The 18499-nt window shown below is 47.1% G+C and overlaps 1 protein-coding gene across 1 annotated transcript in view; it reads left to right on the plus strand.

Annotated features, from left to right (window-relative positions):
- LOC137519012 (carbonic anhydrase 13-like) overlaps positions 1-18499 on the plus strand; it is a 204168-nt gene that overhangs the window by 173958 nt on the left and 11711 nt on the right. The window contains exons 2-3 of the mRNA XM_068237584.1: positions 15913-16118; positions 17703-17821. Coding sequence (XP_068093685.1) covers positions 15926-16118; positions 17703-17821 — 312 coding nt within the window. The 5' untranslated portion in view covers positions 15913-15925. The remainder of the gene's footprint in view (positions 1-15912; positions 16119-17702; positions 17822-18499) is intronic.

Here is an 18499-nt window from a genome sequence, read left to right on the forward strand (position 1 = left end):
ATTAAAAGCCCCCACCCTGCCCCTCCTGCCTCAGTATCTTGTGTTTCCGGCCAACCGGGGCACAGTTAGCAGCAGAAGCTAAGCCGGTACATGAAAAACTATGCTGGATATGGTGGATGCTGGGCTAAGCTGGCCTGTGATCAGGCGTTAGCTAGGCTATCCCTTCAGTAATAGTGTGGCATGTCAGCAAATACCTGAGCAGGCACAGCGAGAGGTGTAGTGCGGCAATGGTGGAATCCCCCCGGGAGCAGCAGCAGATGGATGGCAATACGGAGGCTGTGAAGGGGCGGATGTGACGTACACGCGCGCACGCGGCGTCCAGCGTGGTTTATGCGCATATGCGGAAGTCCGGTCGCATGGATGACCATGTATGGTACACGCCGAGACTCGCAACGGAAGCTGGCGGAGGAGGAGATTATTAAAGCCAGAACTTCCGGGCATCCCTGAAGGGATGGAGGTACGGGAGACGCCGACAGGGCAGGCGGAAAGAGGAGCTCCTGCGGCACAATCTCCTGCGAGCAGCGTGGATACGGTAATGTATGATCCACAGACTGCATTGCGGGGAATACTGTTTTATCTGACTAGAGTTAAAGGGACAGCAGCAGCGGGAAGCTTATGTTGGTCTATTTTTCTCTCTTCTGTTTCCTTCTCCGGTAAAGGTTATGGCGGAATCTAAGGGAGACAAGAGCAAATCTAAAAAATGTCAGAATTGTTTTGCCAATTTAGATAGTTTATGGCCTAAAAATTTATGCTTGAAATGCTCAGATAATATAATGGCCTCAGAGTCTATGACAATGGTGAAGGAGTTTATGGAGTCTATGAGGCAAGAAATAAGAACTGCTTTAAGGGAGATGAAAACTGATCAAGAGGGGAGGCCGGCCGCAGAAATCCCGGGGCCCTCCACTCATAATCAAAGTTCCATTTCCTCGCTTCCGCTACCTCAATTAAATACAGAGGAGGAGGAGGAAGAGGAGGAAGAGGGGCTAGGAGATGTGGAGGTTCCTTCAGGGGAAGAGTCGGAGAAGGAGAGCATAAAAGATAAAGCTCCAAGATTTTTGTTTCTTCCTGAGGAGACTCAAGAATTACTCAAAGCAGTATACGCTACGGAAGAAATAAAAGAGGAGGCCTCGCAAACATCAGTACAGGATAAGGTTTATGGAGGGCTAATGCAACAAGAGGGGAGGTCCTTCCCTATACATCAGTCATTAAAAGAAATTATAGATACACAATGGAGAGAGCCTGAGAGAAAGTTGTTCATACCAAAATCAGCCAGGCGCAAATTCCCATTTAAAATACAAGATTTAGATAAATGGATGAGGTGTCCAAAAATTGACGCATCCCTAGCTAAGTACTCAAAACAGTCGGATCTCTCATTTGAGGATGCGGGGGCACTGCGGGACCCAATGGATAAGAAAGTTGAACTGTTAATCAAAAGAGCCTGGGAGGCGGCAGCCTTCGGGTTTAAAGCAAATTTGTCGGCAACCTGCATTGGCAGAAATCTAAAAATATGGATGGAAAATTTGATGGAAAAAGTAGCCTCAGGTCAGCCCCTAGCCTCCTATTCAGCTTCAATCCCAGTGGTAATCAAGGCAATTGCTTTCCTGGCAGACACCACTGCGGAGTCAATCAGGGTCACAGCACGTACCACAGCGTTGTTAAATTCAGCTCGTAGAGCCCTGTGGTTAAAAACGTGGGAGGGTGATTTGACATCAAAGAATAAACTATGTACTCTGCCCTTTGAAGGTGGCCTTCTCTTCGGTTCAGAACTAGAGAATATACTGAAGAGGTCGGCCGAGAGAGGAAATCAGTTTCCGGATAAAAAGAAAAGACCTTTCTTCAGAAAAGCCTATGTGCAGCCCAAAAGTGATAAAGAGCAGGGTAGAGGCACAAATTTTCAAAGAAAGTGGTTCCCCAAAGGAAGAGGGAGAGGGAGTTTTGTGCTTGGGAGACCAGATTCCGGTAAAGAAACCAAATGACTTGGAAGTAGGAGGGAGATTGAGGTTTTTTCGCGAGGAATGGGAAAGAATAAACCCAGATATTTTTGTGTTGAACATTATAAAAGAGGGCTATCGCCTGGAATTTTTAGTTTTTCCTCCAGACAGGTTTTTCCTAAATCCCCTCCCAGGAGACTTACAAATGGCGTTAGGAATGAAAGAGACGATTTCTTCCTTTCTGTCAATGAAGGTAATAAAACCAGTTCCAAAAGGAGAACAGAACCGGGGGTTCTATCCTCATGTGTTTCTAATAAGAAAGCCAACAGGCAAGTTTCGATTCATTTTGAATTTAAAGAAACTAAATCCGTTCCTGAAATACAAAAAATTCAGGATGGAAAGTATTTATTCAGTTCGCCAATTACTGAGCAAGGGGGATTTTTTTGTGAATCTAGACCTACAGGATGCTTACCTGCATATTCCGATCTGGGAAAAGCATCAGAAATATTTAGGTTCGCGATAAAATCAGAGACCGAGATACTTCACTTCCAGTTTGTGGCCCTGCCATTTGGGATAGCGTCGGCCCCCAGAGTATTTACAAAAGTAATCGCGGAAGTAGTGAAACCTCTAAGGTTGCAGGGCATAGCGATTATACCATATCTGGACGATATGCTGATTCATGCTCAGTCCAGAGAGAAGCTAGAGGCACACAAACAGACGGTAATTCAGATGTTTTCCAGACTAGGTTGGATAATCAATTTTCAAAAGTCAAACCTGGTGCCAGCACAGAAAGTAACGTTCCTGGGCTATTTGATAGACTCGAATCAAACAAAGATCTTCCTACCCGCAGAAAAAAGGCAGAGATTAAAAGAAGCGGTGGAACTCATGACTCGCCAAGTAAAAATGACAATAAGAGACATAATGAAAGTAGTAGGCTTAATGACTTCAGCTATCCCAGCCATCACATGGGCACAGCTACACAGCAGGGAGTTACAGAATTTCCTGCTAGACAGTTGGGACAAATCGCCAAAAACTCTAGACAAAAGCATACAGATCCCACAAAAAGTAAAGGATTCGATCAGATGGTGGATACGAGAGGACAATCTAGCGAAAGGCAGAGAATGGACTCAACAGCGCATTGTGACAATCTCAACAGACGCAAGCAGAACAGGATGGGGGGCAGTCTGCAGTCAGTTCCATTTACAGGGCAGCTGGGATACAATAGACCGGCAGCAGTCGTCGAATGCAAGGGAATTAAAAGCAGTAGGACTAGCGCTAAAAGGGTTTCAGAGCCAGATAAAAGGCAGGCATGTGTTAATCCTATCAGACAACATCACAGCGGTGGCATACCTCAACAAGCAGGGGGGAACAAGAGTAGAAAGCCTGCTAGAGATGAGCCTAGAGATTCTTCAATGGGCAGAGGAACAGATAGAATCCATAGCAGCGGTTCACCTCAAAGGCAGTCTAAATGTGGAAGCCGACTACCTCAGCAGGACAAAGGTAGACCAGGCAGAGTGGAGTCTAAATCAGGAGGTTTTCCAAGCAGTAGCGACAAGGTGGATAAAACCAGAAATCGATCTGTTTGCCAGCCCAGTGTAACGATTGTGGAACTTTCCCCGTGATCAGCGCACAACGCGTGCGCTGACACGGCGGAGATCCTCCACAAGCGTATAATTTGCAGGAACCCAGCAAAAGGTGCTACGCACCTGTAGAGGGAAATTCCTGTCGGCAGATGGCGCTGGGGAGTGCAGAGGAACCAATCCTCTGTACCTCCACAAGTGCCAGACAGGAATTGTACGAAGCGCAGAACGCAATCGCAAGAGAGGCGATTGTGAATGAGATTGAGCAAAAGGGATAGGTTGTATGTGTGTGCGCCAATCCAGTCGCCACTCCGCGACCGCGCACACACAACAGCAGATACGAAATAGGAACGCGATCGCGAGAGGTGCGATCGCGAGACGTGACACAAGGCAGAACAGGATAGAATACGAGGGTAGCAAAGGCACAGCAAATACAATAAGGAGATACGGAAAATAACAACCGCTAGCTAACCGCGAACACCGCACTCATTCGCAACAGTGCACGCGGTTATGCGCGATCTCCACGTGATAAGCACAATAGAGACAAGCACGCCTAACTAACCATAAACAGACAAACATAAAACAGGGGACACGAGCGCTTGCTTAACGGTTACCTCACCGAGCCTGTAGCAAGCGCAGCAGACAAGACAGACACACGAAAAACAAGAACTAGGCAGGAAGGATCCACCGCTCTTCCGCCAGAGCAAGTGTGATCCAAGCAGGAACACAGATCAGAAAGATCCACAGCCGCTAACGCTAGCGGCTAGTGCGATCTCAGCAAGACAGAACGATTCACTATCAACCGCCGTTGGTGACAGCGCAATCGCGACCGACAAGACAGAACAGAAGGATCCCCAGCGCTCGCACAAAGTAGCTAGCGCGATCCCAAGAAACAGAACAGAAGGATCCCCAGCGCTAGCACAAAGTAGCTAGCGCGATCCCAGGAAACAGAACAGAAGAGATAGCTGGTAGCAACCGCTGCACCAGCTATACTCCAAGAACATAGATCAGAACCATTTCCTGTCAACCACCATAGGGACAGGACAATGGCAAACAGGCAAGACAAGACAGAACAGGCAATACAGATAATACAACCTGACTGGGCTAGAAGGGGAGCCTAAAGCAACCCCCAGGAATTAACTATACTAGATAGCAATGGCTGACACTCCAGCAGTGTCCATCAGGAACTGAGCATGGAAGGGAAATGACCAGCAAAGCCTTCTGGGAAACATAAAGCTCTTATAGTGCCAGTCATCAAAGAAGGCAGGTAGGGGATTTGCATAACGAATGTATGCAAATTCCCCAGCAAGAGAACAGAACAGAAACTTGCAATGAAAAGACAGGTCTCTGTTCCAGAGACCTGCAGCCCACAGACTAGAGGAATGGACAAACAGCTGTCTGCCTGTGCAGCCAGCTGAGCGGATCATCACAGTACCCCCCCTTCTAGGGATGGATTCCAGACATCCCTCAAGACTGGTAACATCACAAAACTCTAACTGAAGACTCATGAAGGTCAGGACAGCCCGACAAGGCCCAATTCCAGAGTCAGTCCATCCGAAACCGACCTCATCAGAAGCAGAAGCCACCGAAACATGCCCATCAGCACTGCAAGTCTCAGCGTAACACCCATCAGGACTGTGGACACCAGAGAAGAAGCCATCGACACCCTCCAGACAATACCCACCACCTTCCAAGGAGCGTCCAAGAATACCAAACCTGCCGCAATACCTGTTCGAAGTGTCCCTTACAACACCAAAGCCATTGCTGATCGTATTCAGGGCACCAAGCAAAACCTTTCCCGGAATCTCCCAGAACGCCTTGAAGCTCCGCAGAGATCCCAAGAAGCCAGAACGCTCACCAGGCTCACATGGAGAACCACCAAGAACCCCTATGGAACCTATGATCATTCCAGACTCAAAATTAGCAGGACACCCATCAAGATCAGGACTTTCAGGGACCACTTCTGGGCATGCAAGCAGGCAGGCTATATCAGAACATGTCTCCACTGAGGAAGCATCTGAGTACGCTGGTAACCGAGGCACACTTGGGCTTTCTGGGTCACAAAGCACATCGGGGTACACTAGCACAGGAGAAACCTCAGGACATGTCGGGGAACTGCCAACCTCAGAGTCCGACACGACAAGACCAAAACCAGTACCGGGCAGAAAATCATCACGAGTAAAGATCACAGGTACTGGTCTTTCAAAAGAAGACTCGGACTCAAATTCAGAATTTTCTGTAACTGTAACATCATCATTGACTACACATGAATGAAGCTCCACAAGAGCTGCAAAAGTAGTCAGCAAGGCAGCAATGCCTACTGAAGTGGGCAACACCTCAGAAGGACCTGGGGGGCAGGAGACATCTCCTACAAGTTCTACACCCTTTGGGAGGAACTCGGAGACCTTTAGATCATCAAACAAGACCTCAGAAACATCATTTTTCAAGTTGTCTAAGAAGGATTCTGTACTATCCATGTTACAGGGCAAAACTGGAACTTTATTTTGAGAACAGGGCAGATGTCCCAGGGAAGGTTCCACCATAAACTGAGACTGAATTTCATCATCATGAGTGGAACGTACAGGAATATTCACTGGACCACACACTGACTTCCTAACTTTAATCTCGCTGCACCCAGAACTCTGCGTAGTAGTCAAGCTAGCTTGCAATTCCAAAACTGCAGAAAGACAGGTAAACATAGCAGCAATACCTAGACGAGCCTCTAGGCGCAGGGCAGGAGATATTGTACAAGGCAATATTGACTCATCCAGAGTACTGGGTGGAGAGTCAATACTTTCTTCAGAATCAGACTCGCAAATGTCAATGCAAGTGGACATCATGCCTTCATTCATGGTACAGGGCAGGTTCAGAGAAAGCTTCTCTGGACAAGGCAAAGAAGCTTCAGCATCAGATTCGCAAAACCGAAGCGCTGTCTCACTCTTAGATTCGGCTAACAATGTCGAATCCGAGGAGTCAGAACGCAAATTTTGCGGATCCAAGATCGCTTTAGGTTGCGAAACTGACGCTTCCATATCGCAAACTTCCGCGATCTGCGGAGCAGACTGCAAGGCATCTAGGACAGAAACACTGGAGCAACTGTCATCAGGCAACAGGCCTGCACAGGTGTGAACAGGGTGAGACAGAAACTCATTTGCAGAAGAAATGGCGACATCAACAGGATAAACTTTATTAGGCAAAATAATTTTACTTTTGACGCTGCATAGTCGAGAAATTTTCCCCATAGCAGGGTCACAAACGGAAGATCTCAAAGATCTGTTTCTAAATGACAAAGGATCCCACACATCCTTGAGGAAACCGGCAGACTCACGCCGATCACAATCTGCAGGAACATTCGAAAAACAGGCATCAGATCGCACAGATTCAAACTGCACACTGACAGGAGCGAATCCTTCAGGATTCGCACAGGAATCAACCACAGCGGCACACTCATTCATTTCAGATTGCACAAAGTCAAGACTCACATGCTTTACCCCAGAAAGGTAGGAACAATCCTCCGACAACGATGTCTCTTTATTGAAGGTTGCTAGGGGCAACGGATCTTTCCGCTGGGAAGCCTTCCTAGATCTTTTACGTTTAGACTTAGAGGCTTTGGATGGCTGCTTTGTGGATGAAAGAGTAGATGGAACAGCTGATTGAGCTGCTGACAACAACTCATTAAGGGGGTATGGTAATTGAGGTAATCTCAGCCAATTGTGAATTAAAAAGGCCAAGAATTCCAGGGGTCTTTGACTCAGGGTGGTATGATTTAACACATCATAACCCCACATTAACATTTCACCCCCCAACAGAATGTAGACCATTTGGGGGGCCCAGGTAGACACTGGGGTGCATTGGAATTCAGGGTTCGCTAACAGTTTCGTACACTCAGACAAAAATTCGTCTGCTGATTCAGGTTCAAGTTTTTTAAATCTCTTAAAGGTACAAGAGCCATATTCGACAAATTCGTACAAATCGGAAATTCCGTCTACACTGGGGTTTTGGGTTGGGCTGGTCATTCTGTAACGATTGTGGAACTTTCCCCGTGATCAGCGCACAACGCGTGCGCTGACACGGCGGAGATCCTCCACAAGCGTATAATTTGCAGGAACCCAGCAAAAGGTGCTACGCACCTGTAGAGGGAAATTCCTGTCGGCAGATGGCGCTGGGGAGTGCAGAGGAACCAATCCTCTGTACCTCCACAAGTGCCAGACAGGAATTGTACGAAGCGCAGAACGCAATCGCAAGAGAGGCGATTGTGAATGAGATTGAGCAAAAGGGATAGGTTGTATGTGTGTGCGCCAATCCAGTCGCCACTCCGCGACCGCGCACACACAACAGCAGATACGAAATAGGAACGCGATCGCGAGAGGTGCGATCGCGAGACGTGACACAAGGCAGAACAGGATAGAATACGAGGGTAGCAAAGGCACAGCAAATACAATAAGGAGATACGGAAAATAACAACCGCTAGCTAACCGCGAACACCGCACTCATTCGCAACAGTGCACGCGGTTATGCGCGATCTCCACGTGATAAGCACAATAGAGACAAGCACGCCTAACTAACCATAAACAGACAAACATAAAACAGGGGACACGAGCGCTTGCTTAACGGTTACCTCACCGAGCCTGTAGCAAGCGCAGCAGACAAGACAGACACACGAAAAACAAGAACTAGGCAGGAAGGATCCACCGCTCTTCCGCCAGAGCAAGTGTGATCCAAGCAGGAACACAGATCAGAAAGATCCACAGCCGCTAACGCTAGCGGCTAGTGCGATCTCAGCAAGACAGAACGATTCACTATCAACCGCCGTTGGTGACAGCGCAATCGCGACCGACAAGACAGAACAGAAGGATCCCCAGCGCTCGCACAAAGTAGCTAGCGCGATCCCAAGAAACAGAACAGAAGGATCCCCAGCGCTAGCACAAAGTAGCTAGCGCGATCCCAGGAAACAGAACAGAAGAGATAGCTGGTAGCAACCGCTGCACCAGCTATACTCCAAGAACATAGATCAGAACCATTTCCTGTCAACCACCATAGGGACAGGACAATGGCAAACAGGCAAGACAAGACAGAACAGGCAATACAGATAATACAACCTGACTGGGCTAGAAGGGGAGCCTAAAGCAACCCCCAGGAATTAACTATACTAGATAGCAATGGCTGACACTCCAGCAGTGTCCATCAGGAACTGAGCATGGAAGGGAAATGACCAGCAAAGCCTTCTGGGAAACATAAAGCTCTTATAGTGCCAGTCATCAAAGAAGGCAGGTAGGGGATTTGCATAACGAATGTATGCAAATTCCCCAGCAAGAGAACAGAACAGAAACTTGCAATGAAAAGACAGGTCTCTGTTCCAGAGACCTGCAGCCCACAGACTAGAGGAATGGACAAACAGCTGTCTGCCTGTGCAGCCAGCTGAGCGGATCATCACACCCAGCCAACAAAAAACTGGGAACATTCATGTCCATCCACAGAAACAGTCAGGCAGTAGCGATAAATGCCCTATCCCAGCCATGGCTTTACCACACAGTGTACGCATTCCCGCCACTGCCGTTAATAACAAAGACAGTAAAGAAGTGGGACCTAGAAAGCGTAAACATGATCCTAATAGCACCGTGGTGGCCAAAAAGGGCATGGTTCACACAGCTGTGGGAAAGGTCAGGGGGTCGGTTCTGGAGACTGCCAGACAGAGCGGATTTGATACATCAGGGGCCAATATCTCATCCCTACCCCAGTCTGTTCAGCTACACGGCGTGGTTTCTGAGGAAGACTTACTAAAGAAAAAGGGTCTTTCAGAACAGGTTATACAGACGCTGTTAAAATGCAGAAAACCGGTTACCAGAAAAATGTATGAGAATATATGGAAGGTTTACGGGGCTTGGTGCACAAAAGAAAATAGATACAAACACAGGACTGCAGATATTCTAGATTTTCTCCAGAAGGGAGTAGAAATGGGGTTGGCAGTGAGCACATTAAGGGTACAATGCACAGCTTTGTCGCTATATTTGGACAGACCCCTAGCAAAAGAAATTTTAATTAAAAATTTTCTAAAAGCTGTGGGGCTTGATTTACCAAGCGGTGCAAAGTGTTTGCACGCTGGTGAAAAGGCCCTTATCACGCCTAAACTCACTTTAGGCATGATAAGAAGAAACTCGCGCGAAGTTACCGCGCGTACGCGCGTAAGTGTGCGCGCAGCACCCGACGCTTCGCGCGAAGCTCCCATTAAGCCCTATGGGACTTTGCGCGCGCTCTCACGCGCATACGTGCGGTAACTTCGCGCGAAGAGCAGGAAAAAGCGGTGATAACTCAGTGGTGAAAAGGTTATCACGCCTAAAGTCTTTTAGGCGTGATAACTGGGTTATCACCGCTTTCTGAATCGAGGCCGTAGAGAGGTCCACTCCTATTAAGGCAAAAATAGTGCCACAATGGGATTTGCCATTAGTTCTACAAATGTTAATGAAACCTCCTTATGAACCGTTAGAGGAATTAGACATGCATAGACTCACGCTGAAAGCATTGTTTCTAACTGCAATAACCTCAGCAAAAAGGGTAAGCGATCTGCATTCTTTTTCCGTGAAGGATCCTTTTCTGACAGTCTTCCCAGACAAAATCATACTTACTCCAGATCCTAATTATTTGCCGAAGGTAGTTACAGAATTCCACCGGACTCAGAAAGTGGTAATACCATCGTTCTGTCAAAAGCCTACGAATGACAAAGAAAGACAGTACCATAACCTTGACGTAAGGAGAGCAGTATTACTGTATCTAGAGAAAACAAAAGACTTTAGGCAATCAAATAGACTATTTGTAAACTTCATAGGTCCAAACAAGGGGCGCCAAGCTTCAAAATCAACATTGGCGAGGTGGATTAAAAAGGTGATAATAGAGGCATACGAATTAGCGGATAAAATAGCGCCTAGAAATCTGACAGCCCATTCTTCAAGGTCGATGGCTACATCTTGGGCGGAAAAAGCAGGGGCCTCATTGCAGCAAATATGTCAGGCAGCGACGTGGAAGACATCGACAACATTCATGAAACACTACAGAGTGGATGTCTTGTCGGGTCAGGATATGGCTTTTGGGCGTAAGGTGTTGCAGGCAGCGGTCCCTCCCTGATGTGAGTATGAGATTACTTGCCTGTCTCTCCGTTTCAGGCCGTACAATGGATTGGTTAGAGAAAGTTCAGTTTAACTCACCGGTAATGGTGTTTCTAACCAGTCCATTGTACGGCGTACATCATCCCGCCCTGTCCTCTATTTCTTTCTTCTGCCTTTACACACGTTGGTATGGGAGAGGTAGTTAGCGGTCAGACACGAAGTTTTTCTGCTTGGTGGCCGTTCTTACTTTCAAATATACTGAGGCAGGAGGGGCAGGGTGGGGGCTTTTAATGCTTCTTGCTAATTGTGTTTCCCCAGGAGGAGGAGCCTGGAGTCTCTCCGTTTCAGGCCGTACAATGGACTGGTTAGAAACACCATTACCGGTGAGTTAAACTGAACTTTCGTGCATAAAACTTTATGCGCATAAAAGTTTACGCACGCACTGCACAGAGCGCAGGGTGCTCCGCGCGAAGTGCCCATTAAAGCCTATGGGACTTAGCGCGCATAAAACTTTGCGCGCGTAAAACTTTGTGTGCGCAAAGTTAGCGCGCGATCTGATTGAGAAATCCGGTGCTAACCTACTTAGCACCCTGGTTAGTACGTCTAAAGTCTTTAGACGTGCTAAGTAGGTTAGCACCGCTTTGTGAATCAAGCCCCATGGGTTTTAACTATCATCTGTATGCAGATGACACCCAGATCTACCTCCACACCCCTGACATATCCACCACTACCATGGACAAGGTCTCCTCCTGCCTATCAGCCATCTCCTCCTGGATGTCCGCTAGGTTCCTGAAACTAAATCTAGACAAAACGGAATTTATGATCTTCCCACCCCGACCATCCACGAACCTCCCAGATGTGCATGTCACTGTTAACCACACTACCATTCGCCCTACCTCTCAAGCCCGCTGTCTGGGTGTCACCCTGGACTCCGCACTCTCCTTCACTTCCCACATCCAAAACCTCACAAAGTCCTGCAACTTCCACCTTTTTAACATCTGTAAGATTCGCCCTTTCCTGACCTCTGCCACCACCAAACTCCTCATCCATGCCCTCATAATTTCCCACCTTGACTACTGCAATGTCCTGCTTTCTGGTCTCCCTATGACCCGAACAGCCCCACTGCAGTCCATCATGAATGTGGCAGCCAGAATTATCCACTGCCTCCATCGCTCCACCACAGCAGATCCCCTCCTAGAATCCCTCCACTGGCTTTCTATCCAGTCCAGAATCAGATTCAAGATACTGTGTCTGACCTACAAATCTGTCCACAAAACCTGTCCAACCTACATTTCCAATCTTACTCAGAGGTACACACCTAGCCGCTCACTCCGCTCTTCCAATGAACTTCGCCAAACCGCCCCCCGCATCACCCAGTCCCATGCACGCCTCCAGGACTTCTCAAGAGCTGCTCCAACATTATGGAACTCCCTACCTCCACCCATTAGGGCAGCCCCCTCCTTCAACATCTTCAAGAAAGCCCTCAAAACTCACCTTTTCACTCTGGCCTACTACCCCTCACAAGTGCTCTAAACCTACAGCTGAACTCTGGTCCCCTACTGTTCATGTCCTTACCTCTCCCTCTAGATTGTAAGCCTTTGGGCAGGGTCCTCCTCTTTTTGTGTCCTACCTGATCATGCACCTCCATTACTGTGAACCCATGCTATGCATCTGAGTGAACCTAACTTGCCTAATCTCCATGCTCCCCTCCAGTGACTAAGCATTACCTTGTACTCATACTGTGCTGCACGATCTGGTCTATCTTGTATTCCTGTATTGTCATTTTGCTGTATGTCACCCCTAAATATTGTCTGTAACCTAAATTAATGTCCAGCGCTGCGTAATATGTTGGCGCTTTATAAATACAATAAATAAATAAATAAACCACGACCTCAGATCAGAAGGATCCAATAACTTGACCACCCCCAGAGTTCAACTAAAAACCTTTGGAGCCAGAGATTTCTGTCATGCAGCCCTACCCTGTTACATGCCTTGCCAAACTTAATCAAGACAGCTCCAACCCTGGACACGTTTAAATCAAAACTGAAAAGCCACCTGTTTAGTCCGCCATTTATGATCACATAACTTCTCCCCCTGTACGCACCACTATGTTCTGCTCTGAGACAAGCTTATGCACTTTGGGTCCTATGGGAGAAAAGCACTTTACAAATGTTTTGTTGTTGTTGTAGCAGCTATGGTGGAGCACATATGGCACATACCCCGGTTGCCTCTCATTTTAAATTACTAGGGGGTGCTGCATCACAGTACCCCAATATGTTCCCTTCCCTTTCATAAAAAGTTTATCAATATCTTGGTGGGAATCCATGCAAAGTATAACATGATAAAGCCACGAATAAACAATACAGTAAAGAAACTTACATAAATAACAATAACTGTTACTTAGATTATAATTTGCGTATTAGGCTTGTAAATTCATAATTGGACTAATCACAGGAATATCCCCTCCCCTTTCCTTTCCCCAAAGATAGTAGAAGCTGGATTGGTCCTGGCATCCACCCTGCTTCCCAGCATCATGTGACCTGTGGGTACAAGGAGTAGAGTAGATGAAGACATTGAATGTGGGGTGGTGTGGAGATAGCACACCAGTGTGCCAACTGTTGTGGAGGGGCTGTCTGTTACTGGTGGTCCGGTTTGTTACTGGGGTCTGTCATAGGGGTGTTGTCTTTTACTGGGGTCTGTCATGGGGGTGTTGTCTGTTACTGGAGTCTGTCATGGGAGTGTTGTCTTTTACTGGGGTCTGTCATGGGGGTGTTGTCTGTTACTGGGGTCTGACCTGGGGGTGTTGTCTGTTACTGGGGTCTGACCTGGGGGTGTTGTCTGTTACTGGGGTCTGTCCTGGGGGAGCTGTCTGTTTCTGGGGTCTGTCATGGGGGTGTTGTCTATTACTGGTGTCTGTCATGGGGGTGTCGTCTGTTTCTGGGGTCTGTCATGGGGGTGTTGTCTGTTACTGGGGTCTGTAATGGGGGTTTTGTCTGTTACTGGAGTCTGTCATGGGGGCGTTGTCTGTTACTGGAGTCTGTCATGGGGGTGTTGTCTGTTACTGGTGTCTATTATGGAGGTGTTGTCTGTTACTGGGGTCTGTCATGGGGGTGTTGTATGTTACTGGGGTCTGTCATGGGGGTGTTGTCTGTTACTGGGGTCTGTCATGGGGGTGTTGTATGTTACTGGGGTCTGCCATGGGGGTGTTGTCTGTTACTGGGGTCTGTCATGAGGGTTTTGTCTGTTACTGGAGTCTGTCATGGGGGTGTTGTCTGTTACTGGTGTCTATCATGGAGGTGTTGTCTGTTTCTGGGGTCTGTCATGGGGGAGCTGTCTGTTTCTGGGTCTGTCATGGGGGTGTTGTCTGTTACTGGGGTCTGTCATGGGGGTGTTGTCTGTTACTGGGGTCTGTCATGGGGGTGTTGTCTGTTTCTGGGGTCTGTCATGGGGGTCAGGGTGTTGCCTATTACTGGGGTCTGTCATGGGGAAGCTGTCTGTTACTGCGGTCTGTCACTGAGGTCTGTCATGGGGGTGTTGTCTGTCACTGAGGTCTGTCATGGGGGTGTTTCTGTTACTGAGGTCTGTCATGGAAGTGAGTCTGTTGACTGTGGTCCTGTTTGTTACTGGGTTCTATCATGGTTGTTCTGGCTGTTACTCTGGTCTGTCTTGAAGATGCTATTTGTTGCTATACTTTCCTAATGGTTTTGGGTCACCCTGAGCTGCTTGTGTATTCTTTTTTTTTTTCTTGTCCAAGCCCTATCCCATAGAGCCATATCAATCCCTGCCATGCACTGAGGAGAACCAACAGTTGGAAACAGGCTGGCTGTATGTTGGGTTGATGTGGCTTGGTAAATTTTGGAAGCTATAGGCTTGCTATACACCAGCAGTTCTGGATGTAAGCCTGGCATCAGGGGCATTAAGAAATAATTTGCATATTCAGTAGGGATGCATTGTGGGAGCCCTCAGTCACTCACTTAAAGAGGAACTTCAGCCTAAACAAACATAATGTCATTAAGTTACATTAGTTATGTTAATAAAATAGATAAGTAATATAATCTCTTACCCACCATTTTAAAAGAACAGGCAAATGTTTGATTTCATGAGAGCAGCCATCTTTTTGGTTGAAAGGAGGTGACCGGGAGCATGAGACACAGTTTCAACTGTCCTGTGTGCTGATCACCCCTCCCAGTTGCTAGGCAACGTGAATAACAACATAGGAAATCCCATCATGCTTTGCACAGCATTAGGGGAAAAAAGCCAAGGCAGTTTCCTTTGGTGGGTGGAGCTTAGCTAAAAATGCAGCTAAAAATGATGCTTTGGTAAGAAAAACTGCTCTGATGCTGTGAAACTGTTAAAGAAACACCAAGCCTTTTCAGTTCTGCTGAGTAGATTTTTAGTCTGGAGGTTCACTTTAAAGAAAGCAAATCTGGACTTCCCTGGGGCTTTCTCCAGCCCCCTGTAGCCGCAAGGTCCCTAGGCATCCTCTGGGTCTCCCCCCGTGGTCCCGCTGGTGGCTCCGGTATATATACGACTTTAGCCCATCCAGGCACCTGGCACGTCATCGCACCCATCGCTGCAATGGTCCTGCGCGTGCGCAGTACTCAAAAGACTGAATCGTGCATGCACAGGACCTTTACGGTGACGGCCGCAATGGCACTCCGGGTGCTTGGACAGGCTGCACATGGACAGGCCTCGCACACGCAACTTCAGTCGAAGTTGCCAGGTTTACGGAGCCACCAGTGGGACCATGGAGGGGACCCAGAGGACATTGAGGCTACGGGGGGCTGGAGGAAGCTCCAGGTAAGATCAGATTTGCTTTGTTTGCCGCTGCTCAGGATCCCTATTACACTTCCTGAACTGGAAACAATATGACACTCATATCTGTGCTAATAATGTTTTATTTCTTAGCTGTACTACACATACAGATAATTATCTCATAAGTTTATTTACACTTCAGATTCCCTTTAAATCCCACTTGCTTATTGTATATAACTTGTTCTGAGCAGCTCCCCGGCCTATTAGGACGGTCGCCCAAACAGCTATTATGGGCAAGTTACAATTGCTGAGCGTAGAGCAATCCATATCACATATTTATAGAACCTCTGAACAATGCATATAGCAAGGGAAATGGTATTGATTTGCATTAATAACCCTGGACACACAGAACTTATAGATCAAGCATAATACACACATTTGCTTACTATACACCTTAGTGGACAAAAACCCTCACCTATCATATCCTGCAGTTTTCAGCAGAGAGCGGATTATCTTGAGTCGTGATTCTGGTTGTTCTCATTGCAGAAGTGAGTCAGATATGGGTGTGAGTGTCTCCAGCCCTGCTCAGAATAAACCTCGCCAGTCTCCTATAAATATTACCATCAGAAAAGCCAAGTATGACTCTTCTCTGAAGCCGCTCTGTGTCCAGTATGACCCGACTACGTCCCGAAGGCTTGTTAATGTGGGCCATTGCTTCAACTTAGAGTTTGATGACTCCAGTGACAGGTCAGGTATGTACAATATAGACTCAGAAGACATTAATAGAAGTTTAAAATGAAATACATGCATCAATCAGCCATAACATTGAAACCACTATTTTAAGCAGTTAGTGAACATCTCTAGAAGATGATGTATTAGATGCAGTAAACTGGCAAGTATGAGGAGCTGAGCACCTTACACAAGGTCCGAAATAACTAGTGTGCTAGATGACTAAGTTAGAGCCTGGCTGAAACAGGGTAATTACTGGTATGGAGCATTTGGTACCTACCAAAAATGGTCCAGAGACAACTAGTGATTCAGATACTGGGTTATGGGTGCCCAAGGCTAATTGTTGCACAAGCCAGCTTGTTTGGTCCAGTTGCACCGAAGATCTTCTGCAGCACAAATGACTAAAAATGTTGTTGGCCATAAGAGAAAGGTGTGACATAACACAAGAGGGATCAAAGCCTGCAGACCAGTCAGAGTACCCATGTCAAAAGTGCCTACAATGGGTTCATGAGCATGAGCATCAGAATGAGACCAGGCGGCAATGGAAGGTATCCTATTAGTCTAATGCATAAAAAACTTAAAGTGTATCTGAGACAAAAAAACATTTATGGATACCTGGGGCTTCCTCCAGCCCCCTTCATGCTATTGGCTCCCTCGCCATCCTCCTGGACAACCTAGATCCTCTGCTAGCTGCTCGGATGAATCCTTAAAGAGACTCTGTAACAAAATTTTCAGCCTTATTTCTTCTATCCTATAAGTTCCTATACCTGTTCTAATGTGTTCTGTCTTACTGCAGCCTTTCCTAGTTGCACAGTGGCTGTATTATCTCTGTTATATAACCTAATCTTCTTTCCTTTGTCAGCTTTGTCGGGCTAAGGCACTCGGGCAGAAATGTGCTGCTCTGCTGTGATAGGATAGAAGGTATGCACACACTCACCACGCCCCCTGCAGGCTCTGTATGAGTCACAGACTGAGCTCCTCTCAGCCTATCACAAGCTAGTTAGCAGCCATGTCTTTTGTTTGTTAACACTGCCAAAAACTGGCAATTACAAGCCAGGATTGCAGCAGGGAGTGGCAGAAACGGCACAGAGGGGCCCAGGAGAACATAATGAATAGAATGGTATGCTTTTTATTGTAAGAATTTCAGAGTACAGATTCTCTTTCAGTCCCACCAGTCAGCTATGTAATGCGCATGCATCAAAAAATAAATAAAAAAATAACACTGCGCTGCTACAAAATATCCTGAATAGTCTATATGATACACTTGGTGTTCAGACCTCTAGTGTTTGAACTCCAGATTTTGTCATATGACACGGAGAGAAGAAGACACATGGAGGAGACATGGAGAAAACAAGCCACTGGACACAACCGATTCAACCGATTGAAAGTCTGTGTACAGTGTGTGGGCAGCCAATAGATCCCTCTCTGATCAGATTCGATCAGAGAGAGAAGAATTTATTTGATGGTCTAACTATCTGGTGGCCATCTATAAGTGTCTGGCTCTCTTAAGCCTATCGGGCAAAGATATCTGTTGAATACTGCTAGTTGATAATGTGCCAAGAGGCAGTAGATTAACTGTGGCCCATTTTTACTGATCACTTTTATAGTGCTGAGTGAAGGCCCTTTGACCAGCTTTTACCGCCTACGACAATTCCATTTCCACTGGGGCTCATCAGACAGAGACGGCTCGGAACATGTGATAGATGGGAAAACCTACCCTGCTGAGGTAAGAGAGCCCTATACCAAGAGAAAATTATTATCACCATTGTTATGGATTAGAGATTAGAGGCTAATTTTCTGAGTTCATGAAGATTTAAAAGTAAGTCTTAACCCCAGTACAGCGCTGTCTTGGATCGCAGCGCTGTACATGCTATTTAGACGGTGATCGTTGCTGGGAGACTGAAGGCGGAGCGCCGCTACACCTACCAAGCAGGAGATGCGCACACAGCGTGTGTGCGATCTCCTGCAAAACGAAGCCCCAGGACTTTACGCCAATCGGCGTTAGGCGGTCCTGGGGCTGCCGTCGCGGCCACGCCCGGTGGGCAAGCAGTTAAAGGTGCTCCTTACTTAAGTTAGAGATTAAAGACACTGAGGTTGATTTACTAAGCTGTGCTGCTACAGCAGCGCTGCTTAATGACAACAGTGCTTGGTAATAATTCTCAGCGTACGTGATGCAGTCATAGCGTGCGCTGCTAAATTATGCCCTCCTCTGAAGGTTTAACAAGCACGTCATTAAACTTAATGAGCGCTCTAATGAATGCGAAGTGTGCAGAGAGTCTATATAGGTGCTGCACACTGAGCTGGTGGTCATTTCAGATGCAGCCTTAGTGGTATGCGCTGGCGTTCTCCTCGCTGTTCTACCAAATGTAAGTTACACATTTTTCTTGCTTAGCTGCTCCCGAGG

This window comes from Hyperolius riggenbachi, chromosome 5 (assembly GCF_040937935.1).
Source record: "Hyperolius riggenbachi isolate aHypRig1 chromosome 5, aHypRig1.pri, whole genome shotgun sequence".
In the NCBI taxonomy this organism is placed as follows: Eukaryota; Metazoa; Chordata; class Amphibia; order Anura; family Hyperoliidae; genus Hyperolius; species Hyperolius riggenbachi.